This window comes from Schistocerca piceifrons, chromosome 2 (assembly GCF_021461385.2).
Source record: "Schistocerca piceifrons isolate TAMUIC-IGC-003096 chromosome 2, iqSchPice1.1, whole genome shotgun sequence".
Lineage (NCBI taxonomy): Eukaryota > Metazoa > Arthropoda > Insecta > Orthoptera > Acrididae > Schistocerca > Schistocerca piceifrons.
The window spans coordinates 910,580,564-910,607,546 of record NC_060139.1 but is presented as its reverse complement, the minus strand read 5'-3'; the positions used below and the strand labels follow the sequence as shown (position 1 = coordinate 910,607,546).

The 26,983-nt window shown below is 42.0% G+C and overlaps 1 protein-coding gene across 1 annotated transcript in view; it reads right to left on the bottom strand.

The window, feature by feature from the left end:
* The window catches only part of LOC124775831 (serine/threonine-protein kinase 26-like), a 181,477-nt gene that overhangs the window by 10,018 nt on the left and 144,476 nt on the right, over nucleotides 1–26,983 (bottom strand). Inside the window, exons 3-9 of the mRNA XM_047250664.1 lie at nucleotides 15,737–15,902; nucleotides 15,103–15,260; nucleotides 13,218–13,403; nucleotides 11,027–11,172; nucleotides 6,538–6,739; nucleotides 5,131–5,451; nucleotides 768–970 (exon numbers count right to left, since the gene is read on the bottom strand). Of these exons, the coding sequence (XP_047106620.1) occupies nucleotides 768–970; nucleotides 5,131–5,451; nucleotides 6,538–6,739; nucleotides 11,027–11,172; nucleotides 13,218–13,403; nucleotides 15,103–15,260; nucleotides 15,737–15,902 (1,382 nt within the window). The remainder of the gene's footprint in view (nucleotides 1–767; nucleotides 971–5,130; nucleotides 5,452–6,537; nucleotides 6,740–11,026; nucleotides 11,173–13,217; nucleotides 13,404–15,102; nucleotides 15,261–15,736; nucleotides 15,903–26,983) is intronic.

The window sequence follows — 26,983 nt, the reverse complement described above, 5'->3', positions numbered from 1 at the left end:
AAGAACTACTTTTAAGAAAGATCCTTGCCTTGTAGCAATTCAAACTTCAAATGCCTCAGTTTTTCAAATACCACAGCATCTATGAAGGCTACTTCATCTGCTGATTTTCGATCAAAAGCTAATGGAAAAATTAGTTTCTCAATAAACATCTGGACCATCAAAAATATGCAACTGATTTTGTGCACCTATCTGTTGCTGCTTATGAAATGCAGGCTCCCTCTTCACACCAGATATAAAGCAAGAGTTAAGTGGGTGAAATCACTGTGCCCAAAAAAGGCGAATTTCATGACATATGCCAGAAATATTACACATGGTTTCTCGCTGTATATATAAGGAAGTCGTTGTAATGTTTTCCTATTAAAGAATTAAATACTAACTGACAAATACAATGGAAGTATTTTGAGCCAAAATAAAAATATATGAGAGAAGAGCCCTGGAATGAGAAATGAAAAACAGATAAACAAATAGTATCCTGCACCTGCCTTCAACCCATATATACAAAGAAATTTGTAGCTGGAAAAAATTTTAAGCTTAATCAACAGATTATGGCATTAACAGTTTGTAGGCTGCAGATCTACTTGAATACATCAGGGATGGAATCTACTCACTGGAAACTTGGTGGACAATGCAGCCTGGACTAAAATGTGACTACATGTGACTCACCCCTAAATTAGAAAATATTTCTTAAACATAAATGTACACTACAAATAACAAAACAATTTATTTTCATATAAAACTATCTGGTACTATTAAAGAGTGGTAAATACCTTGTGATCTTATCCATTACACTTTTTATCCTGGTTTCCGTAACTGTTGGGAGAAGTTTCTGGACCATTTCTCGAATGAAAAGATCACTTATTCCTGGACTAGCTCTTTCTGCCAGTTCAAAAGCATTTTTAAGTTCTTCTATTGCATCTGCCTTGTGTGGTGACTCAGGCCCACGAGAATTATAATGATGTCGTCTTTGTAACTGAAACAATGGTGACAGCTTAATGACCTCTATCTATTCAACTTACAGACAGTTTTAACAGAAATATAATCAACATTTAAACAAGTGCCAATAAACAGCAAATGTGTAGCACACTTTCACTACAGCTGTGAATTCGTTACCTCATGTTAAAAAGTGAAATTATTTCATATAATAAAAAGAAACATAAAGGCCAGTGATTAGTGGACAAGCAAAATTTGAAGCATGGAAAGAAAATTTGAAGCATGGAAAGAAAATTAAAAACAGTGAACTACAGGAAAACATCAGCTAAGTATTTATTAACATACTACATCGAAACAGTCATTTCACACAGATATCAATGGGGCAATTCAAATGCTCTGCAACATTAATAGTAGAAGAATGGTATAATCAAACAATGGAAATTCCATCTAGGAATATCAGCAACTTAGGAGAAGACAGACACAATTAAAAGACACTTACACTTAAGCTTTCAGCCACAGCCTTCATCGGAAAGAGAGAAGCACACAAGCAAGCACAACTCACGCACGGAAGTGCCAACTCTGGCAGCTCGGACAAGAATGCAACTATCACATGGAATGGTAGCAGCCATTTGAAGGGAGTGGGGAAGGGGAAGGGATAGCAGTGTACAGATGGGAGCAGGAGAAGTGCTGTCTGGCGGAGTGTGCAGGCTCTAGAATGCCAATAGGTGCAGTGTCAGCAGGTTGTCGGGCTGGGAGGTGGGGAATACAGAGCAAAACAGGAGAGGAGGAAGGAAACATGGGCAAGTATATTGGCAGAGGGTGGCAAAAAAAAAGAGTGTATGATATGGGAATGGGGAGGAGGTGATGGTTAGAGAGTCTGGCGACAGGATGTTAATGTTCGTTGAGGCTGAGACAGGTATGGATCAGAAAAGGCACTGTAAGGGTAAGTCCCATCTGAATAGTTCAGAAAAGCTGGTGGTGGAGGGAAGGATCCAGATGGCTTGGGTTGTGAAGCAGCCACTGAAACCAAGCATGTTATGTTCAGCTGCATGTTGTGTCATAGGGTGATCCACCTCGCTCTTGGCCTCAGTTTGGGGGTTGCCGTTCATCTTGGTGGACAGCTGGTTAGTAGTCATACCAAAATAAAAAGCTGTGTAATGATTGCAGCAGAGCTGGCAAATGACATGGTTGCTTTCACAGGTAGCCTGGCCCCTGATGGGGTATGATAAACCTGTAACACCAGTGGAATATGAAGTGGTGGGTGGGTGGATTGGGTGGGTCTTGCACTTGGGTCTTCCACAGGAGTACGATCGTTGAGGCAAGGGGTTGGCATTGGGAGTGGCATAAGGATGGACTGGGATGTTGTGGAGGTTGGGAAAGTGACAGAACACGACTTTAGCAGAGGTGGGAATGATCTCAGGTAGGATGTCACTCATTTCAGGGATGATGATAGGTAATCAAAGCCTGGGCGAAGGATGTGGTTCAGTTGTTCCAGACCAGAGTGCTTTTGGGTGACGTAAGAGGCACTCCTTTGTGACTGGCTCTTGGGAGTGGTGTGAGGATTGGGGGTGTGGGGGGGAAATAGCATGGGAGATCTGTTTGCAGACTATGTCTGGCGATAGTGCCTGTCTGTGAAGGCCTTGGTGCGACCCTCCACATACAGGGCAAGGGAGTTCTTGTCATTGCAGATATGCCGTCCCCAGGTAGCCAACCTGTATGGGAAGGATTTTTTGGTGTGAAACGGATGAGAGCTGTCAAAATGCTGGCAATGTTGATGGTTGGTGGGTTTAATGTGGACAGAGGTGTGGATGGAGCCATCAGAGAGGAGTAGGAGGTCCACCTCTAGGAAGGTGGCACACCGTGTTGAGGACGACCAGCTGAAGCAGACTGAAGAGAAAGTATCTATGTTCATGAACCAATGCACAATGGTAGCAACTGGGTTAAAACACAAAGTGAGGAGTTGTCAAATAGGTTAAATTTAGACTAAAGCCAAAAGAGCAAAAACAAATGTCTAGTTCATTTCACAAACATTTAAAGGTATATGATGGTCCATTAAATTTTGGCATGTAGCCACATAAATTTCACTTCATTATATTTAAGCTGTATATTGTTCAGCCATCTTCAGAGTGCGCTGAAAGACAGACTACAGCACTCATTCCATCCTCTTAAAGTCATCAACCTCGTCAGTGCATGTGCTGCTACAGATACAAAGGTGCTAGAGACACTGAGTGGCAGCAAAGAAGTACAATGTTCATTAATTATATCAATGACTGCACAGCAGATCCGTGCTGGGATATTGATGTGTCAGTGAGCTGCACTGCAGGTTCACCTGCTTCTTACAGCCAAGTACTGCATTTACATAAGCATAAGATGACCTTGAGAAAAATTTATTTTTAAGATGTTCTGACTAATCAAAATTACAAACCATTTTACTGACATAAGTATTTGCCTAAAGCATTAGAATTATACCTATATTAAACTTAGGAAATTTATTGATTGCCTAAATTATTTTGATCATACAAGAAGAAATAAAATAAAATGAAATGGTTTACACTAATCTTTATCTTCACTCCCCCCCCCCCCCCCCCCCCCCCCGACTAAACCTGTTGGTTGCATAACATTAGTTTTAAACATCACAATTATCCTAATAGAACAGTTGTGAAAATTATATCTTCATTGACACACACATTTCTCAGTTTCTTCTGAAAACATTACAATATCTCAGCATTGTGGTTACAATGGAACCTGAGGACGCAACTGTTTTTGCTGAATACATATCAGATTTTGCTTTCATACTGATGTCAGAATGTTGCAATGTTTCTTGCTTCCAAACATACAGTCTGCCTGTCGCTGTCTCATTGGCTGCACAGAACCAGTAGCTGACACACCTCCTTTCATTCCCGTTAACCTCAGATTGAGCATTGTCAGTACTGTTACAGAAAACATGTAAGTTGGCCACTGGCCTCATCTAGACTTTTACTATCTTTTGCAGAAATGTGTACTATTGTTGTGCCTTTGTCAAATTTTAAAGTCAATTCATATGGACTGAGGCAAACTGCAGTGGTACAGGTTCCCATGGCTGACAGCATGTCAGAATTTGCAGTCCATTCACTACTTCCCTCCCCACACTCATCCTAGTTCTTGGCCATGCCGGTGTCACTGTTCCCCCTCCAACTTCCTGCAGTGCTGTGCCAAGGAACTGTGAAACACAGACGGCAATATTTTCTAGGTTGCAGGCCATATATAACACCACTAACTAATATATAAATAAAAGAGCGCACTCACAATTCAGCAGAATTCTCAAACTTTTGCTCGTTCTGTGATCTAGTGACATCTGTTGGTACGACGGGTCCGTTTGCACTACCTATCTTCCCGAATTCTTCAAAATAAATATGCATATGACCTCAATATCCCAAGTTTTATCAGCAAATGTAAGATGACACATACATCAATCTATTAAACAACGTAAACTTGTTGACCCCAGCTGTAATAGTTTAATATGTGATGATACGACGAACTCTTAGTTCTCGAATGATGTATTTGGGAGACAATCTCGTCTTATAATCGAGTAAATGCAATAAATCAACTGTTGTAGACCACACCTTAATGTTGGTCAGTTTATGTTGCAGAAAAACATCAAAATTTTAGCGTATACATCACCTTTCTAGGATTTGATGGTGAAAGAGGCAATTGAAATTCACTTAGCAACGAATTTATTTCATAGCGATAGCAGCTTCAGCTTGGATAAGTCATGAAATCTGATGCTTTCTGTCACAAACTTACAAAGATGCTGTAACAAAGCAACTCAGAGTGGTGCTCTGATACCCCAGAGTGGATCTATTACACAGTCACAGGCATAATTCATGCAGAATGTACTTCTTTTCTGCCGATCAATGTCTCTAGCACCTGTGTATCTGTCGCCGAATGCGCAGTGGTGTCATCTGCGAGCTTAAAATGGCAGAGCAGGAGCTGGAGCATCACCCTTAGTGCCAAAGCACAGAGTATCATTTACACTTTATAATAACAATTATAAACATATTTGACATTATTTCCATTTCAACATTATAATCAAAGGTAAAAAAAAAACAATGACCAAAATATGTCCACGACAAAAGTTTTAAATCAACAATGCAACAGAAGTCTGACCTCTACTTCATTTGCTCATTAAAAATAATATATGTGAATCTCAATAAGCTGTACCTCTGAAATGAGAGGGTAGATAACACCGGAGAGGCATGGAGATCGAGGGTGTGGGTGGCCCGCCTTGCTGCCACCACTACTGCTTGTGTTACTGTTACTGTTACTATTGGCATTAGTGTTGACATCCCGTGGTCGTGGTTCCACCTCCACCCTGCGGACAGCCTTCTTGTCAGGCGTACTGCTATCTGTTGCGTGGTCTCCCCGATGGTCGAGAGGACTAGCTTCCTTGGAGCTTCTCTTGTCTCGACTATGCAAATCTTTGCTGTCCCTGTCCTTCCGGTTGTCTACTGGTACAGCTGGAGCAGCGGAATGTGGCCGTGACTGCAACATATTTCAATATTTTACTATTGATGTACTCATTTAAATAACGAAGAACATAAAGCAAGGTTTAAGGACAAAAAACAGCAAATATCATTAACTGAGGCAGAGAAATAGATGAACTCTAAATATAATACAGTAACAGTTTTCAACATCAACATACATTACCTAAAACTATCGAATAATAGTGAATAACTTTCACTTCAGGAATGAGACTAGAAGATGACATATACTTGTGATCTTTTATACTATTATTCATTCCATATTGTAGTTAAACATGTTCCACTTTCATCCCCTAGGCTGATGAAAGAAAAAGGGAGTTATATTAGCACATTGGCAAGGTGTGGTGAGGTATATAAGTCTCCACCTGCTGCCGAGGCCCACTTATGCTCTGGCATCATGGCTTGGTGGTGCCATGGAGATCAAGGGGTACAGGGGGGCTGGCAAGAAGGAACAAATAAGGTTTCATTATGAGTACTTTAGTTATGTGCTGCCCTATAATGCAAATCAGGGGTATGTGAATATATGCGTTGGCACAAATGCAAATGAAGGAACAAATGAAGTTACATCATGAGAACTTTCAGTTGGTTATATGCTGTCCTGCAATATAATTTATGGGTAGTACATGATTATACCTTGTAATCTGCGATGAGCTACGAGGTAAGAGAGATCTGTTCACCCATTGTTGTAATTTGAGACATACACGAAAAGTGTTACTGGGGCAATAAAGAAGAGTTATTGAAAAACAGTTTATATAATTTAGTAGTTTGGACAGACTGAAGCTCTCTTCCAGCACCTGCCACACTGCAGAAGAAAAAGAAGAAGAAGAAGAAGAAGAAGAAGAAGAAGAAGAAGTCATACTTCACTGTCTCATGCCTCTGCTTAGCAGAACCACAGAACCATAAAAGTAATCAATCTCAAGAACAGCAACCATATGTTACACTCTAATATGCAAAGATAAACTCAAAAGTCTACAGGAGGATGCATTTAAAAAGTAAACAACAACTTAGGTCACAAACTAGGTGCAAAAACAATCACTAGTTTATTAAGTTGTAATAACACATTGTGTAACAAATGCACAATACTTACTGGTGCAGCTTTATCAGTCCGATAATGATTGAGATTTGAATCCTTAGGAGGTGATTTCGTCAGTGGTGGTCCTGAACCATTCTGCACTTTCTGAGGAATCTTGTGATTTGCCGGTTCATCAGCAGGAGGTTTAATGGAATGTGGTCCTTTGACAGTCATGATCCATGGCTCATCGAGGTCACTGTCCTGTTTCGATTCCTCCCTATTTTGAAAATCAAACAAACTGGTAATGAACAAGAACACAATATAAAACAAACATTACCTTAAACAGAGTATCCAATGTAGTGAACATATATACACAGGACGGATACGTAGTCTGTGAAATACAGTCACATGAATAGAGCCTGAACAGATGCTGCTCAAGGTCATATCACTATAATTTTATGGTCTAAAATACCCAAACTGTGTATTATTAACAGTACTGCATAGTGAAACAAGTTGTAACACGAAGATCAGTTTTTAGTTTGTCAGGGGTGGGGCACTTTCAGTTATACACTCCTGGAAATGGAAAAAAGAACACATTGACACCGGTGTGTCAGACCCACCATACTTGCTCCGGACACTGCGAGAGGGCTGTACAAGCAATGATCACACGCACGGCACAGCGGACACACCAGGAACCGCGGTGTTGGCCGTCGAATGGCGCTAGCTGCGCAGCATTTGTGCACCGCCGCCATCAGTGTCAGCCAGTTTGCCGTGGCATACGGAGCTCCATCGCAGTCTTTAACACTGGTAGCATGCCGCGACAGCGTGGACGTGAACCGTATGTGCAGTTGACGGACTTTGAGCGAGGGCGTATAGTGGGCATGCGGGAGGCCGGGTGGACGTACCGCTGAATTGCTCAACACGTGGGGTGTGAGGTCTCCACAGTACATCGATGTTGTCGCCAGTGGTCGGCGGAAGGTGCACGTGCCCGTCGACCTGGGACCGGACCGCAGCGACGCACGGATGCACGCCAAGACCGTAGGATCCTACGCAGTGCTGTAGGGGACCGCACCGCCACTTCCCAGCAAATTAGGGACACTGTTGCTCCTGGGGTATCGGCGAGGACCATTCGCAACCGTCTCCATGAAGCTGGGCTACGGTCCCGCACACCGTTAGGCCGTCTTCCCCTCACGCCCCAACATCATGCAGCCCGCCTCCAGTGGTGTCGCGACAGGCGTGAATGGAGGGACGAATGGAGACATGTCGTCTTCAGCGATGAGAGTCGCTTCTGCCTTGGTGCCAATGATGGTCGTATGCGTGTTTGGCGCCGTGCAGGTGAGCGCCACAATCAGGACTGCATACGACCGAGGCACACAGGGCCAACACCCGGCATCATGGTGTGGGGAGCGATCTCCTACACTGTCCGTACACCACTGGTGATCGTCGAGGGGACACTGAATAGTGCACGGTACATCCAAACCGTCATCGAACCCATCGTTCTATCATTCCTAGACCGGCAAGGGAACTTGCTGTTCCAACAGGACAATGCACGTCCGCATGTATCCCGTGCCACCCAACGTGCTCTAGAAGGTGTAAGTCAACTACCCTGGCCAGCAAGATCTCCGGATCTGTCCCCCATTGAGCATGTTTGGGACTGGATGAAGCGTCGTCTCACGCGGTCTGCACGTCCAGCACGAACGCTGGTCCAACTGAGGTGCCAGGTGGAAATGGCATGGCAAGCCGTTCCACAGGGCTACATCCAGCATCTCTACGATCGTCTCCATGGGAGAATAGCAGCCTGCATTGCTGCGAAAGGTGGATATACACTGTACTAGTGCCGACATTGTGCATGCTCTGTTGCCTGTGTCTATGTGCCTGTGGTTCTGTCAGTGTGATCATGTGATGTATCTGACCCCAGGAATGTGTCAATAAAGTTTCCCCTTGCTGGGACAATGAATTCACGGTGTTCTTATTTCAATTTCCAGGAGTGTATATGAGGTTTGCAGTGTTTTTCCAACATATTACTACTGACTTACACCAAAGAAATTAGGATTCACCAGATATCAATGAAGGACTTTACTCAATAGGAGGGGGAGTTATGGGGGTGGGGGATGCATACTAGTGTGTTTGGCTTCAAACACACGTGGGCAGCTTGGTTGAAAAAACTGTTTTCAGCACAATAAAACACGCTACCACTGAACATTCTTTGTACATCTACATACATACATACTCTGCAAGTCACTGTTTGGTGTTTGGCAGAGGGTATCTTGTGTCACTACTAATCATTTTCTTTCCTGTTCGAATCACAAAAATAGCGACTAAAAACGACTGTATCTGCCTCCATGTGAGCCCTAATATCTCTTATCTTATCCTCATGGTCCTTACACAGAATGCTCATTGGCAGCAGTAGTTCCTTCAATAAGCTTCAAATGCCGGTTCCCTAAATTTTCTCAATAGTGTTTTGTGAGAAGATCAGCTACTTGCCAAACTCCCCCTGGATTCCCATTTCAGTTCTCGAAGAATCTCTGTAATACTTATCTATTAATCAAACCTACTGGTAACAAATCTAGTGGCTCCTCTGAATTGCTTTATGTCTTCCTTTAATCCTACCTAGTGGGGATCCGAAACACTCAAACACTGCTCAAGAATGAGTCACACTAGTATCCTATACACAGTCTGCTTTAAAGATAAGCTTCACTTACCTAAAAATCTCTCAATAAACTGAAGTCAACCATTCATCGTCCCTACTATTGCCCTTACATTCTTGTTCAATTTCAAATTGCTTTGTAGCGCACCTAGATCGATGTGACTGTGCCAAGTAGCACACTACCAACGCTGTTGTATTTGAACATTATGGGGCTGTTTTTCTTACTAATCTGCATTAACTTACATTTCTCTACATTTAGAGGAAGCTGCCATTTACAAAGCAACTAGAAATTTTGTTTAAGTAATACCCTCCTACAGTCTTGAACTATGACAACTTCCCGTACACCACAGAGTCAGTGACAAACAGTTGCAGACGTGGTCACCTTGTCCATCAGATCACTTATTTATATAGAGACTAAGAGTGTTTCTATCACACTTCCCTGGGGCACTCAGGCTTGTCTCTGATAAATACTTGCTATTGAGGACAACGTACTGGGCTCTATTACGTAAGAAGTCTTCAAGCCACTCAGATATCTGGGAATCTATTCTGAATGCTTTGATCTTCGTTAACAGCCTGCAGTGGGCCACTGTGTCAAACGTTCTCTGAAATATAGGAATATGGAATCTGCCTCTTGCCTTTTATACATAGTTTGCAGCATATCTTGTGAGAAAAGAAAAAGCTAAGTTTCACATGAGCAACATTTTCCAGAATTAAAACACTGCCATACTCCTATCTTCTAAAAACTGGGCACCTGCAGAAGCCTCAGGCACAGGTTTAACCATAAGGAGCTTTTCTTCACCTATCCCTTTTCAGTGTAAGCATTTTTCCACCACCCACTCATCTGGCTGTAGCCATCCCAAGTACACTGAATCTTGTCTTTAACAGTTACATCCTTTTTCCAAACCCGATGCTAATACCATTCTACCCTATCAAACCATGGTAACAATTCAGAAGTTTCCTACCTCCAACCTGGCTTCACTTTCCTTCCCATAATCCATTACCGTTAAGTTCAACATCACAGCTATGGAAAGGGCAGCTATCCTCAACCTGAAAACTAGTCCCAACCCTATCACTCTTCCTGCTGACAAAATCTCCAATATAGTGGCCATGAATTTTGCACTGACCATGTGGCTGCAGATTTCCATCATTTTTCTGACATATCCACTTAGATATATTACCACTATGACCCATTCACAAATGTCCAACATGACTTCAAACAGCTCCTCAATACATTAGGTTCGTCATAAAACTTGTCATCCTCTTTTCATGGCAACCCTTCTCTTCGTGCAGTAACTATTTCTTGATCCTCGGGATGTGTCTTATCACTTGATCGCTTATTTTAGTCAAGTTGTTCCATAATTTATTGTCTCCCCAATTTTATTCAGTAACTCTTCGTTAACTACCCCATTTACTCATCTTATCTTCAGCGCTCTTCTGTAGTGCCACATTTTCAAAAGCTTCTATTCTCTTCCTGTCTGCACTGCTTGTTGACCATGAATCACTTCCATACAAATATACTCTCCAGATATATATACCTTCGTAAAAGTAATCCTAACACTTAAATTTACATTTGATATTTACAAATTTCTCTTATTCTAGAACACTTTTCTCTCTGTTGCTAGCCAGCATATTGCATTCTCTTTATTCTTGCTGTTGTCAGTTATATTTTTACCCAAACAACAAAACTAATCTACTACAAGAAATGTTGTATTTCAAAATCTAGCACTCTTAGCTTCATTTGATGTAGTTTGACTATATTCCATTACTCTGAACTTACTTTTAGTTATGTTCATCATATAATCTCTTGAACCAACATAAGTTGTAAGTACTCATACATTAAACAGCAGATCCAAACTGTAGAAGAAAGAAATCACACAACATGAAAGCAAAAGCACTGTACATGGCAATGTTACTTACGAATCTGAATTTTCTGATTCAGTCTCACTCTCTTCACTTCTCTGGGACTTCCATTTTTTGTAGCGATCAATCAGGTCAATAAGATAAGAGTTCTTTTTAGCTTTCCTTATAAATGGGAATTTGAGTAGCTCCTTTGCTGTTGGCCTCTATAAAAAAATTTAAAAAATGTTGTTATTCATATAAGCTCAGACTTTCGTATGTATGTTACAATACTTAAAGAAAACTACAACAAATTAAAGGCTACGTGGGAAAATGACCAGACTTGAGAGAAATGACATCACATTCATTATAATTTTTCAAAACCGTATTATTTCAGTATGACTCTCGAGATACATTGTATCTGTGAGTGAGTTTTATGATAAGTATGATACAGTCAATTCACTGTTTCGAGCATATGGGAGGAGATGGAAGGGGGAAAAGGATCAGGAAGGGAAGTAGAACAACATAAATAACACTAAAAATGCAGTGAATGATATATATGAGGTCTGCTCAAAAAATTTCAGAACTTTGTCCACAAAATTTTTCTACACTTACCTTTTGCTTAATGTGCATCGTCTCCTTTGAAGTACTTTCATTGATACACTGTTCCCAACACCACTTCCAATTCCAGAAGCATTCCTGTTATGCCTCTTGGTGGATCGCGCAAAGTGACATCTGTGAATTTTCTTTTATTTTGTCTATCATTGCAAATCTTTGTCCTTTCAATGGGGTTTTCAACTTTGAAAATAAAAAAAGACAATCTGCAGGGGCTAGGTCTGGATGGTACAGAGGATGAGGCAGCACAGTGATTTCATTTTTTGTGCAGTAATCAGACACTATTAGGGATAAATGGGTGGGTGCGCTATCGTGATGCGAGAGCCATGAATTGTTTTGCCACACTTCAGGCCATTTCCTTCTCACATTTGCTCACAGGCATCACAACTTATCTTGATAGTATCATCGATTAACAGTCTGTCCCTGTGGCCCGAATTCATGATGAACTAATCCTTCAAAGACAAACAAAACTATTAGCATGTCTTTGACATCTGACCTGACGAGCTTTTTTTGGTCTTTGAGATCCTTTCCCGCCCACTGTGAAGACTGAACCTTTATGTCAACATCAGAACAGTAGACCCACGTCTCACCACCAGTTATGATTCTCTTGAGGAACATCTTGTTCTTATTTGTGCAATCCAAAAACTCTTTACAGATTCAGATTGTGAGGCGAAGATCTTTCTGGTCTTGACTCATGACCCATGGGATGAACTTGGCAGTAACACAATCCATTCCAAGATGCTGTGTCAGGACTTCATGACGATCCATCTGAAATGTTACATTCTTCTGCAATCTCTCAAACAGTCACTCCTCAATTAGGACACACAATTTCACTGATGTTACTGACATGAGTGCCATCAGTAGGCATCGAAGGGCATCCTGAACAAGGGTCATCTTTAACTTCCATTTGGCTATTTTTAAACCATGTGAACCACTCGTAAAATCGAGTATAGCTTAAGCTTACTGCATCATTTGGTGTGTCTCTGTAAAGGTTTTCTTGAGTTTCATGCAAAATTTAATGCAGACGCATTGCTCCTCTAACTCGGTCATCTATAAATTCTCAAACTGCACGACACAGACATACAACAATGAAACTTCTGGCAGTTACACATTAAACACAGCCGTGTGCAAGGATCCCAACAGGATTTTGCTACAACACACCACTGCGGTTACGAATATCCTGGAATTTTTTGAACAGACCTCGTATATTTAGATATGCATATTCACAGTTTTGTTATATGACAGCCTGAGAGAGGTGAAAACAGAGGAAACTAAAAGTGGACGAGACACATTTTTCAACAAGAGGCTTTATTGCTCTCCTTTTTCTTTTAAAGCAATGTTGCAGGGCTCTCCCAACAAATGGTGCATTACCAAGGAATGTCTATCTTCAAAGATCATTTTCACAGAATTTCTTACACTGTTAATTACTTTAAATTCCTTACAACCAAGGCATTTCCAAACAGTATTTCAACGATATCTCCCTATAATACAGTTTTAAGGCACATATCACAGAAATAATAATTCATTATGTCAAGGTTTTTTTTACATTTTTCATTCATGCATAACTGAGTCAGTTAGTCAAACCAACTTTCAGAAATATGAGTCACAAAATTGTACTATGCTTTACAAATAAATATGGATGTTAAGGAATACTTACATTTTCTGGATCTTTGTTAAGGCATGCCTCTACAAATTCCTTGAACTGCTTGGTGTAGTTCCCTGTGAGCTGTGGTGGGTTGTTTTTGGGTATCAGAAACAACACTCTCATTGGATGTAGTTCAGAGTTTGGTGGTTCCCCTTTAGCAAGCTCAATTGCAGTAATGCCCAATGACCAGATATCAGCCTACAAGCAATAGGTATCCATTAGTTGTCAAATGCTTTTCACACTCTTATTTACAGTACATTGTCCACAAAGAATTACTAATGACTTGCTCAAATCACAGAAGGAACAGCCAGTATTGCAATTCAGACACATCACCTTTAATTGAGATTGTTGGAGAAAAATATAAGAATGAGTAAAGACAACCATTCATTGCATAGCAGAGGCACTGAGCAGTAGCTAGCCACATGCAGAAGATGCTGCTGCATGCTGAACTTCTTGTTTATGTAACTATCCACTATATGCCTCCATTAGATGTTGAGAGGCTGTTTCCATTGTTTATTTAACATCTATGACTTGAGCAGTCACAACATGGACTTTCATGAACTGTTGTTTTGCCAAGATTTATTTTGAATAAGTTCTATTTGGATTATGCCAATGCTGCAAATCCACATTTGAGGTGTGGCTCTCAGCTTGCTTATGACACAAACAACATTAATTAATGATCCACAACTTGAAAACTGGCTTTCTAGGCTGTCATCAGACAACTTGAAACTGAACAGACTGTCCACACAAAATCAGTGAGAACTAATAGCTATACAAAGATTGTCATTTTGAAAGGTATGTAACTATTTTACAACTTCATATTTACACAAAAAACAAAAGCATACTGAAATACGCGAAAAGGATGAACAAGGAAACCTTATATTACACTGTACTCGAATATTAAAAATATAAGTATTTATAAGCCCAAATCAGTACACCAAGCGAATACTGTCACAGGCTACTATGTCAGATGGGCAAATATGACTGGTGAATGTGATGAACAGGTAAAAAAAGACCGAGGGGGGGGGGCGGGGGGGGGGGGGGGGAGGAGCAGAAACGGGGAAGGAGTCAATGGAATATCGTGTGGGGAGCAGGGGATAGTTATACTATTAAAACACCAGTTATTTTTGTCCATATAACATAGTAGTCTGTGTCAGTACTTATGTGGTGTACTGTTTTGACCTTCATACCTGTGTACTTTTAACCTTTGGGCATGATGTAAAGTCAGGTTTATTTGCTCCTATCTTCTTTGTGTACGTCAACATGCTTGTGTTATTTGTATAGTTACATAGTTGTAAAATGGTCACATTTATTTAGAAATAACAATCTCTGTACAGCTATAAGCTCTCACTGATGTGTGGACAATCTGTTCACTCTTAAGTTGTTTGATGATGGCCTAAAAAGTTGAAAGTCAGTTCACAACTAAATATAAAATATATATTATTGTGGGATATTAACAATGTGTGTTTCAATTTTTGATATGCCTATGATCCTCAAAATACTAACAAAACACTCTATAGATGAATAGAATTGATTACATGGACTGCCAGAAAAGTTGTGGTAAAAGACTGTTCATAAAATACTTTGAATATTCCTAGGATAATTGTTAACTGGCAGTAATGACGTCATAATTAGTCAAATCTGTATTGGTCACCATACCCAAGATTAACAATCAGTCATGAATGGATGTGCTCCAAGGAATGTTAGCTTAAATTCTTATTCTCAAATGTACCTAAGTTCAAATGGGTTTTTGTTTCCTTCCTTTCTTAAGAGCTCTGTTCTGTTCATCAATGATAGCCCCATTGTTATTGCATTTAACATATAATTGTGCTCTTGAAATAAGAAACTATAAATAAACTAACTGTGTTTTATGAAGACCAAAAACACTAAAATTTACCTTTGAGTCATATGCAGACTGTTTTATAACTTCCGGTGCCATCCAAAATGGTGTTCCGACAAATGTGTTCCTCTTGCTTGTGGTATTAGTCAGCTGACCAGCAACACCAAAGTCTGCGAGTTTCACATCACCCATCTCACTCAGTAAAACATTTGCAGCTGCAAATAATGTGAACAATATAGTAACAACTGTCTGCCCAATTAGTTTTCTATTACTAAATCTGTGTCTCGTGTCATTTCTGTATACAAAGTCAGTTTATTCTTAATGTGTATTTGATATTGGTATTATATTATATCTAATTTTGACTTAGAGTGTTAGACAAAGTGAACAGCAAATGTTACAAATCACAATGCCCCATTCCCTCTTAAACACAGAGAGTGGTCCTCCCCCCCCCCCCCTTTTTCTGCAAAATGTGTACAGCTTTCTGCATCTTAAATCAGTTTCATTCTTGCATTTATAAAGAAATTTGCAAGTGGTAGGGCCTACATGTAACAAATTTATAACAGAAGGTAGGAAGGAATGGTTGAACTTATTGTACAACTGTTAGTAATAGTAGTAGTAGTAGTAGTAGTAGTAGTATTTTTAATGACAGACTCTGTTGCTACCTTCATTATATTTAACTGAGAAAGCATACCTTTTATGTCCCTATGAAGCTTCCGCTCACTGTGGAGGTAGTCAAGACCCTTGAGCACTTCACGTAGGATAATAGCAATATGCATCTCTTCAAAACTGCCTGCCTTCATTAGGTCCAAGGCAGAGCCACCCCCAAGATACTCCATAATAATCCATAGTTTTGTTCCCTGCACAAACAACAACAATAGTATCTTAAGGCAATATTGCACTAATAGTAACTGTAAAGACTTAATTTAGAAATCAAAGGCTAAAAATGGTTACTATTAGTTATCATAATGTGTGCCGGCATAGCAAACCACAAAATATATGTTTTTATAATGTTGTTAAAAATATATGAGCTTGCAGCAGCTAAGATATTTACTTGTTGAGTGAATTGCAATGTTCACTTTTTTACCACCTCAAAGTTAACAAACCACTTATGACAGCAACACTAAACTATACTGAATATTAGATGTGATTACAACAGTCGTGCTAGCATTTTATAAGTACTTAAAGTGGGCATGTGCTTGATTTTGAACAAACATACACTCTAGCTAATAACTGCAAAACTTGCACTAGCCAATTTTTTTTCTTTTTAGTTCTTATACTGTCAAAGTAATGACTAGTATGTAATGAGTGAAAAAAAAGTTGCATGAAACTGTAAAGTGATACATAAGTATGAAAAAAAAAATTAATTTCAGACTTCTTATTGGTGATTGGGTTTAAATAAGACGATATCATGTATCTATATTTTTATAATTCACACCATGTGCATGTCAGGATAGCATTTCCAGCAATATCAAGTAAAACCATACATGTACTTTCATTAAAATACCCTGTGGTGACCTACAATGATTTCATTGTCTGTTATCTCCTCTTAAACACTTAATGGAAGAGACAGAAATAAAATGAAAATGTATCTCCTGTTCTAAGTAATTCGTAATCTGAAGAATTTCATATAATTACAAATGTGCCAGGAGTCATCTACATCAGCACATATGATGAGGACCACATTCCAAAACAGAACATTTCACTTCTAAACTCAAAGCAGGCTGGCATTTTCTTTTAGCTCTGCTTGTCTCTGAATCTCTTTCCTATTGACTAATATTACAGTTACAATACCAGGCTGCTACAGGGTGATAAAATGAGTGCTTTCAATAATGCTGATGTATGTCACTGTTATCTTTATCCTGGAAATGTTATAACAAACATCTCCAGTTGCAATATTGCTGCTAATGTAGTGGGTAACATCAGTCTAAAACTCAAACTAGGGTTACGCATCACAGCACTATTCACTGTTCCAAACACAGATGATTTCACATGCTACAATTACATATGTACTCCACAAGGCATCTTACAGAGAGGAGAAGAGGATACTTCGCACACCACATTCATTACCAGCCTTTCCTGCTTCATCCATGAACAACAGGCAGCAACAGCAACTTTGCTAAGCCTCCCCATAATCTTGAATTTCTCCAAATTTAGCATCACCTTCACCTCGCAAGATGAATGTGGGAGTAGGAGAGTATGTGAGAAGTAACATATTACTCAAACCTCTTTGGTATGTACACTCTTGGAACTTCAATGGTTAAACTCTCCCTAACACATCAATGCCTCTCTTGTAGCACTGCATTTGGGTGAAAACTTCCATGAAACTCTGACCCTTTTTAAACAATTCTGTGGCGAAAAGTGCTGCTCTTCTTTATATCTTGTCTACCTCATCTTTTAAATGTACCTGATAAAACTATCGGTCTCATAAACACTGCTCAAGCATAAACCGAATGTGGGTTTTGTATGCAACTTCCTTTGTTGGTAGTTAATTGCAAATCCTTAGGATTCTTCCAATGAACCTCAGGCTCCTGCATTTCTGACAATTAGACCTACATTTATTTAGTCATTTCATTTTAAAACACTCCAAAATATGTAATTGTTTTGATTCTTCCCACAACAGTGCTTTCATGTAATCATCCCATATTAGGGAAACTAATGCTGAATGTTCACTGACAGTGGCATCTTTAAAATATAGGTCATGTCAAAGATGGGAATTTAGTGCACTTTACTATAGAAACTGTCTGCTTTAACAGTGCATTCTTGGGCCATCATTAATCTGAAATAATTATGTATAAAACAGTGACAATTACATTTAGTGTTAGCAAAAATGATCTGTTTCAGACAAGTGCAAAAGGCAGGAATGTAGAATGATCTGTGGACAATTTCCATAGCTCTTGAAACCTCTATTATGCAAGCTTGAAGGTGACTATCCGTTAAGTATGGGAAGACGGCAACCAAACAGTTGATTTTATACACTAAATTAATTAAATGCAAAGAATGGGTAAAGAAAAAGTTCAATTATATCGTAAACGAGGCTTACAATCTATTTAGCCGTCAATATACCAATGAAATGAAGACCGTGAGGACGATAGTCTAGTGCATACTATAACATATATGCAGCCAGTTCACGACGTACAGCAGCTACGAGAGAAGGAAAAGAAAACACTTCGCAACGTACCTATCTGTGTGTGCCACCTAGTTCGTATGTAAACTGACGAGAAAAAAATAGTGATAGGGTAGCGTATAAACTCTTGTTACCTAAAAACCAACAGCATCTTTCAGTTGTAAGGCCGATTCAGACATCGGTACCGTAACATACCCGCTCCGCTCCCCCCCCCCCCCCCCCCCCCACACACACATCTCGCTCTCCTTACATAACGTGAGAAAAGTGATCAACGCGCTAGGAACTTTCGCTTCCATTGACTTCCTTGTTGCGCCAAGACTTGTACAGTATGATTTCACGACGCAGAATAAAATGATGTTTTTCATGTCTGTTATACCCTTAATTAATACTCACTTCTGCAGGTGTTTCTACTGCAATGGATGTGCAAATTACTCGATTAAGGACCGTGATGTGTGTAATCATCCTTTTTCGATCGTATGAACATATTCACAATCTTTGCTGCTTAGCAGAAATGGGGTAATACGTTCGCCATAATTAAATAATACGTAATATGAATGGTTTTTTTTGCCTGGAGCGAAGAGCCTGTAAGTTAATTTCAGTCGTAGCTATGTCCCAAGACCGTACAACGCTTGACGAATACAGTTTTACGGCCTAATGTCTGAAACCAGGCAATGCCTATTCAGTCACTCAGGACTTCACACAGCCTAAGCGTGTGAAACGCTAAACTGCAATACGGTGTCCTAGTAAGAGTGAATCGTAGAATTAAGCGCTTAACTGCAACTTTCAAGTTGTTCTAAAAAAAATAATAAAATAAAATAAATAAATAAATAAAAGTTTCATTCACAGCGTACAAAAATATGTTGGTATCCCTTTAGATTATAGCCAAGCACTGAAGAAGGGGAAAGAGATTGCCTCTATGCGGTGGCAATATTAAGTACCTCTGTAGCAGTTGTTTGCACCAACGACATACAGCAGATCATGTACAGAAAGAAAAAATAGTTGCACTCATTACCCAAAAAGCTTTGCTAGCTATCTTCTCCAAGCTATTTAGAATTCTCTAAAAACTACAGCCGTAACGTATCACTTTGGAAATTTCTTCACGTTCCTTTACACCACGTAGTGGTTTTAATGTTTACTCTCAACATAATGAATGGCGAAACAGCTTCAAAAAACGAAGGATGTTGAACACCGGTTTTCCACAGAACAAGTAAAGAAAAAAAAATCATAAAATTGTTAATTTGTAATTATATCACACAAGAAATATTTTTTGTCATAATTAAAACATTCTGAAAGTATTGAAATTCCCGGGACCGATATCTTGCCAGTATCGGTATCGATAACAGGCAAAACTCGTGGAGATTCTCGATTCCGGAAATGGATGAAATGTCTATAAAGGAAACACTCAGAGCGCGAGTCCCATTCGCACCTGACCAGCCTTTAATTTCCAGTAACTAGCCGGAAACGACGGGTTTCGAAAATAATCTGCCTACACCTGACGATTGCAGTTTGTTGCTGAAAGGCGTCATGTCAATCATTAGAAATGAGAAAAAAAAGTTAGGCGAGCATGAAACGTGGGAAGTTTCGTAAAAATCTCAAGATCTATGAAAACGTGGTGTACTTGAAATGAGTGGAAGCAGTCACTTATCACGTTTTAATATCAATAACGAAGCAACCCACTTTCAATACTGATGATTAGCGTTCAGTTACGAGTCTCAGTACACTATAACACAGCAGAATACAGACAGCTGAAAATGATCTCAAACAATTTTGTTGGTTTCTATACCCAATGTGGAGAGAATGGGTATTTTCCCCTCTAGCAACTGTAGGATCGTTGTTTTCCTGCTGTGTCACTTTGGTGTTGGATGATACATGTACACTCCTGGAAACTGAAATAAGAACACCGTGAATTCATTGTCCCAGGAAGGGGAAACTTTATTGACACATTCCTGGGGTCAGATACATCACATGATCACACTGACAGAATCACAGGCACATAGACACAGGCAACAGAGCATGCACAATGTCGGCACTAGTACAATGTATATCCACCTTTCGCAGCAATGCAGGCTGCTATTCTTCCATGGAGACGATCGTAGAGATGCTGGATGTAGTCCTGTGGAACGGCTTGCCATGCCATTTCCACCTGGCGCCTCAGTTGGACCAGCGTTCGTGCTGGACGTGCAGACCGCGTGAGACGACGCTTCATCCAGTCCCAAACATGCTCAATGGGGGACAGATCCGGAGATCTTGCTGGCCAGGGTAGTTGACTTACACCTTCTAGAGCACGTTGGGTGGCACGGGATACATGCGGACGTGCATTGTCCTGTTGGAACAGCAAGTTCCCTTGCCGGTCTAGGAATGGTAGAACAATGGGTTGGATGACCGTTTGGATGTACCGTGCACTATTCAGTGTCCCCTCGACGATCACCAGTGGTGTACGGCCAGTGTAGGAGATCGCTCCCCACACCATGATGCCGGGTGTGGGCCGTGTGTGCCTCGGTCGTATGCAGTCCTGATTGTGGCGCTCACCTGCACGGCGCCAAAGACGCATACGACCATCATTGGCACCAAGGCAGAAGCGACTCTCATCGCTGAAGACGACACGTCTCCATTCGTCCCTCCATTCACGCCTGTCGCGACACCACTGGAGGCGGGCTGCACGATGTTGGGGCGTGAGCGGAAGACGGCCTAACGGTGTGCGGGACCGTAGCCCAGCTTCATGGAGACGGTTGCGAATGGTCCTCGCCGATACCCCAGGAGCAACAGTGTCCCTAATTTGCTGGGAAGTGGCGGTGCGGTCCCCTACGGCACTGCGTAGGATCCTACGGTCTTGGCGTGCATCCGTGCGTCGCTGCGGTCCGGTCCCAGGTCGACGGGCACGTGCACCTTCCGCCGACCACTGGCGACAACATCGATGTACTGTGGAGACCTCACGCCCCACGTGTTGAGCAATTCGGCCGTACGTCCACCCGGCCTCCCGCATGCCCACTATACGCCCTCGCTCAAAGTCCGTCAACTGCACATACGGTTCACGTCCACGCTGTCGCGGCGTGCTACCAGTGTCAAAGACTGCGATGGAGCTCCGTATGCCACGGCAAACTGGCTGACACTGACGGCGGCGGTGCACAAATGCTGCGCAGCTAGCGCCATTCGACGGCCAACACCGCGGTTCCTGGTGTGTCCGCTGTGCCGTGCGTGTGATCATTGCTTGTACAGCCCTCTCGCAGTGTCCGGAGCAAGTATGGTGGGTCTGACACACCGGTGTCAATGTGTTCTTTTTTCCATTTCCAGGAGTGTATTTTATTCTGGAAACACCAGACACTTTGCATCTGCTGTTCAGGCGGTTTCTCCCGCTAAAGTACAGTTCATTTAAAATGTTTATTATTTCAGTGGCAAAACCAATAAATGTGCCTGGCACACGGTTGTGAGACTGCGCTGGCATTGGACAAGTTGTAAAATATAGAATCCTTTTTATTCTGTTTTCCTGCCGATACTCCCTGTCCCATAAGAAATCCTTCCCACTTCGACAAAGTGGCGCATTACCCATTTACAAGTAAAATATTTGCGCTGGAGGAGGAGATATTAGCCGGTAAAGTGTTCCATTTCCAATACACATTTCTCTGTCGTTCCATCTTCGATAAAACTGAAAAGCAATCGGGGCGAGTTCAAGAACATTCTTCCACAAAAGTGCTATGTCATTTGGCCGTCCCCCTTTCCTTTCCTCCCTCACTGATTAGTTACCGTTCCTTTTCCTCCCTCGCCGATTAGTTACCGTTCTTTGGGTTCTTAGTAAGACCTTTAACAGTAAATCTAAATCTAGTGCGGAAATGGGCTGTTTTCGTTACCAATTACGATACACCCTGTGTACAAACTTCGCACTACGAGTGCCTCTGGCGCCCCTCTCAGCTTCTTGCCGCAAGCGAATGCTTCAGTCGTCTGTGTCTTAAACCGGTCCTGACAGCGATTCATAAAAATTACAGACTTATAAGAAGAACGGTACATATTTAGATAGTTACAGGGCTATGAGGGACTAATCTGCTATGCAGCAACATAAGGCGCTTTGAGGCTCTGGCAGAAGCACTAACATGGAGATTGGCCGGCCGTTGCGACCGAGCGGTTCTAGGCGCTTCAGTCTGGAACCGCGCGATCGCTAGGGTCGCAGGTTCGAATCCTGCTTCGGGCACGGATGTGTGTGATGTCCTTAGGTTAGTTAGGTTTTAGTAGTTCTAAGTTCTAGGGGACTGATAACATCAGATGTTAAGTCCCATAGTGCTCAGAGCCATTTGAACCATGGAGATTACTGAGAGGAGTCCCGCAAAATGGTTAGGGATTGTTCATACCATTAACACCGCAGCTACGGCCGCTATAAGCAACCACAGTGACATTTAAAGAAAACACGGAAAACCTAAATCGATCTAGCAGAACCACATTGAACACCACCTACTCCAGAATAAAAACGGAGAGAGCTGTCGCACTGAAAGGAGGGGGTCAAATCCCCGTGTGGACTTCATCATTTAGGTTTAAGGTAGGAACTTCCTTCGGCACGCTCAGTATTAGAAATGTCAATGATGTATGTATGCAGACTGAAGGGACGAATGAAATTTTTTGTACCAAGGCCGGGGTTCGCCTTGATCTCCATTTTAGTGCTCCTCCCAGAGCCTCAGGGCGCTTATGTTGCTGCAGAACAGTCTGAAACCCGGCCTTGGTACAAATTTTCATCCGTCGCTTCGGTCTGCACATGCACATCACAGATGTTTGAGACTTGAAAAGGCCTCTGGAATCACACAGTTTCATCTGAATGTTAATAGTAACAACAGTTACTGGAGGTAGGGAGGGTGTGGGGGTCCATCGTTGAAACCACCAGGGTTCTATATTTCTTTTCCGCTAATTCTAATTAAGAGGGAAAAATCCAATTTATTCTTTAAAATGGAAATGAGTGGTTCTTCGTAGTGGACGTAGTGGCCAAAGCTCAGATTACCTTAAGAGCTGAAAATGATTTTTGTCTTCTGATGTTCGACACGTACCCTCCACAGTAATGTCAATGGTGATCGCAAGGTGAAACTTTCGGACGAAAGAGCAGAGATTTGAAAGAAAAACGAGCCTTTCCAAAACCAAGACAGCGTCTACGGTAGAATGAGCAAAATCCTCGATCCAGCTCTAAATAGGGTTCTCTAAATGGCAAAACCAACATAGCGGTAAAAATTGGAGAAAGAAGGTACCTACAAATCAATCAAGCGTATCCAGTTTTATATAACGGCCGTTGTTAAGCAAAATGCTGGGCACAAACTTGATGAAACGAATAGAATTTAGTGGATACGGTAGGTAATAAGTGACCTCAATGGTTAATAGCTCTAAGTATCGCCCTTCTCTACTGTTGTTATAACCCTTATTCAGCACTTGGGGAAGGTAACTCCATGCGCGTTAAACACAATTAGTATCGTTTCTGCAATGATTGAGACAACAGAAAAAGACTACTAATGCTACTGTTTCTCACAATTTCAGAAACATGTAAGCACTTGTGCAGCACAAGTCTTCTAGTTAATTCCACTTCTTTAAAGATGAATGCCACGCCACTTTAAGGGGTGACGTTCTGGCCGGAGCTCGATCCCCAGCCTGCCCTAGAATTTTTACCGTCATTTATTGCTTTCACCTCAGGCAGTAATTTGTTGAAGTGGAAGATGGCAAGCTGCACCGCGGTTAGGTGTTCACGTAAAACTATAGGTGCCCCTGTAGTTGGCTAAGTCAGTAGGTCCAAAAAGCGAAGGACCAAACAGAGTTGAGGGGAGCTTTACTGACTTCTTTTCCTAACGATTTCGTTTGTTCTGTCATGTGTCGTGACCACATTCCTTCGATCCGCTATCTATCACCAAACACACTTTTAAGAAAGAAAGATGCCACCACACATTCGTTTTTACTGTGATGTAGATTTCCTAACAAAGCCCATTTCCCCAAAAAACTGGATCCCATACTGCATAGCGCTACCAGTTTTACTGCGACCGGGTACCCATCTACTCCAAGAAGCCAAAACTTCAATATTTATTAAATATGGCATTCGCTAACTAGAACATCACACGAGAGAAACATAGATAGATTTTAAAGCTGCCTGAACTTTCACACTGGCGCAAGGCGGCAAAGCTGTTGTTAGTTGTTGAATTAACTACTGACGGCACCCTCACTTATGCAGTAGTGTGTCACACACACTGATGAATGTTCGTATCAGTAGTATGCGCGGTGAGTGCGATGGATTGCTAATCGTAGGGACCCAGGTTCGATTGCCGGCAGGGTAGCAGATTTTCTCCGCTCTGGGACAGGATGTTGTGTTGCTCTTACATTCTTATCGTCATAAATGACATTCCACTGCTAAGATGGCTATATAGGCACGTCCCGAAACCCAATAAAATTAAAAAAATACACTGATGAACGAAAACACTATGACCAACTGCTTAATAGCGTATTCCTTCACCTTTGGAACGCAAGACCGTAGTGATTTGCGTGTCGTGGATTCGACGAGTCCTTGGTTGGTTTCTGGAGGTATGAGGCACCAGATGTCTAGGCACAAGTCACGCAATTGCTGTAAATTATGGGCTGGTAGTTTTCGGACAAGAAGCTGGCGCCCGATAACGTCCCAGATCGGGCGAATTTGGTGGTCAAGACATCGACGAGAGTTCAGTAACATGGTCTTCCAATCTCTGTAGCACGATTCTAGCCATCCAACACAGACATTTATTCTGCTGGAAGACGCCATAGCCGTCGGGGTAGACATCGAGCTTGAAGGGATGCAGGTAGTCTTCAATATAGTTCCCACTGCCCACAATTGTCATGGTGCCTTCGACTACCGTTACAAATGCCATGGAACCCCATGGCATAATACAATACTACCGCGACAGGCCTGCGTCCGTGGCACGGTGCATTAGGTGACCAGGTGACATGTTTCCAATGATCCAAGATCCAATATCGATCACCTCGTGCCCACTCGTAACTGACGATGTCATTGGATCAACATGGGAACACGCAGGGATCGACTGCAGCAGAGTCCCATGTTCAACAACGTGCGCTGAACAGGGTGCTCCGAAACAGTTGAGCCTGCACCAGTGTCGTACACTGACGTCAGATCTGCGGTACAGGGCGGGTAAGCCTCCGACCCTCATGTTGTGCGATGAGGTGTGGACGTCTTGTTGCTTACACGTGGTTTCACGGTCCTTCCACCACTTTTCATAGATGACAAGGACAGTAGCAGGCGAACAGCCAATGATCTTCGCTATTTCCGTAATGCTCGTTCCCAGAAGACGAACGAAAACAATCTGCCCTTTGTCAGATTCGCTTAGAACACTGGTTTCGCCATATTCGGGCCGTATCATTGCTTGAGTGATAACCCATTCGTCTCTGCTCTGCTTATATTCTTTCCTTAGCACGTCACGTGCCTGCAATGTCAACAGGCACCAACGAATCTCGCGGTGGGTAGTGATCATATTGTTCTCAATTTTTCCCCAATTTTTTTGACTTTCGGTTCGTCAGATATGACAGTGTGTTTGAGGCGACTTCCGTGTTTGAGGCGACTTTCGTGTCAGTAAGGACGATACAAATGTAAGGACGAACATAGTACCCAGTCCCCGACCACAGAAAATCTCCGACCCGGCCGGAAATTGATCCCGGGCCCCTTCCGTTAGTAATTTGGCGCGCTGACCCCGCAGCTACCGAGGCGGACTACTGTTGTTCTGGTTTCATCAGTGTACAGAGACACAGGAGCGTAAAGTCACTTGAAACTTTTTTCCCCTTCTTCATGACAAATCGGAAGCAGAGTCTATTAAGGGGATAGCGAGAACTCACAGATCAGTAAGAGTAAACAGATACTTGAAGTCTGCTTCTAACGAGCGCGTGTCCAACGTGTTACCATTTAGCGTCGAAGCGTAGCGAAATGGCTTTTGGCCAGCAAGCTGACTGCGGATCCACGGCGTGGCACCCCTCGCCCACCGCCCGTTTCGCAACGCTCACTGTGGAGAGAGAACGGTGTGGCACAGCTGTGGCGACATGCACAGTGGTTGTGCGGCCAACTCATGTTGCCCAATCCTACGCCCTCGCACCCAGCCGCCACAGAAGCAAGAACCAGTGGACACACATATACCGCCGCACTCAGTGCTGACAACCATCACCCCGCCGTACAAAAAATTATTTAAAAAATCTCGTGGGACAGAAGTAAATGAAAGAAATTAAAAGGGTACACTGCCTCTTTTGTTGTTGTTGTTGTCGCTGCTATTGTTGTTGTTGTTGTTGTTGTTGCGGAGGAGGAGGAGGAGGAGGAGGAGGGAGGGTGGGGGACTACCATCTTCTGACGGTTTTGTTGGTGCCTGCCACTATTTCATATCCTGAGTCAATCTCTTCATCTCGAAGTAGCGCTTACACCCAATATCCTGAATTATTTGTCGTATACATTCCAGTCGCTGTTTTCCTCTACAACCTTTGTCCTCTAAGGCTCTCTCTAGTACCATGAAAATTATTCCATTATGTCTTACCACACGTTCTACCATCCTGTCCCTTCTCCTTTCCTCGCTGATTCTGCAAATTCGTGTCTTATCGGGTCACATCTCAAATGCACCGATTACTTTCTCTTTCGATTTTATCACAACTGCTTCAGAGGAACAGCTCAGAAATTTCTTTCACAAGTTGAATCTGTCTTTGGCTAGGTATGCCATCTTTGCGCTATACGCGTCTTGCACCCTCCTTGTCCATCCGCGTCACTTTGTTTTTACGGTAGACGAATTCGTTCAGTTCGCCTACGACACGGTCCCCAAATTGTTATGCTGAGTTTGTCGCTGA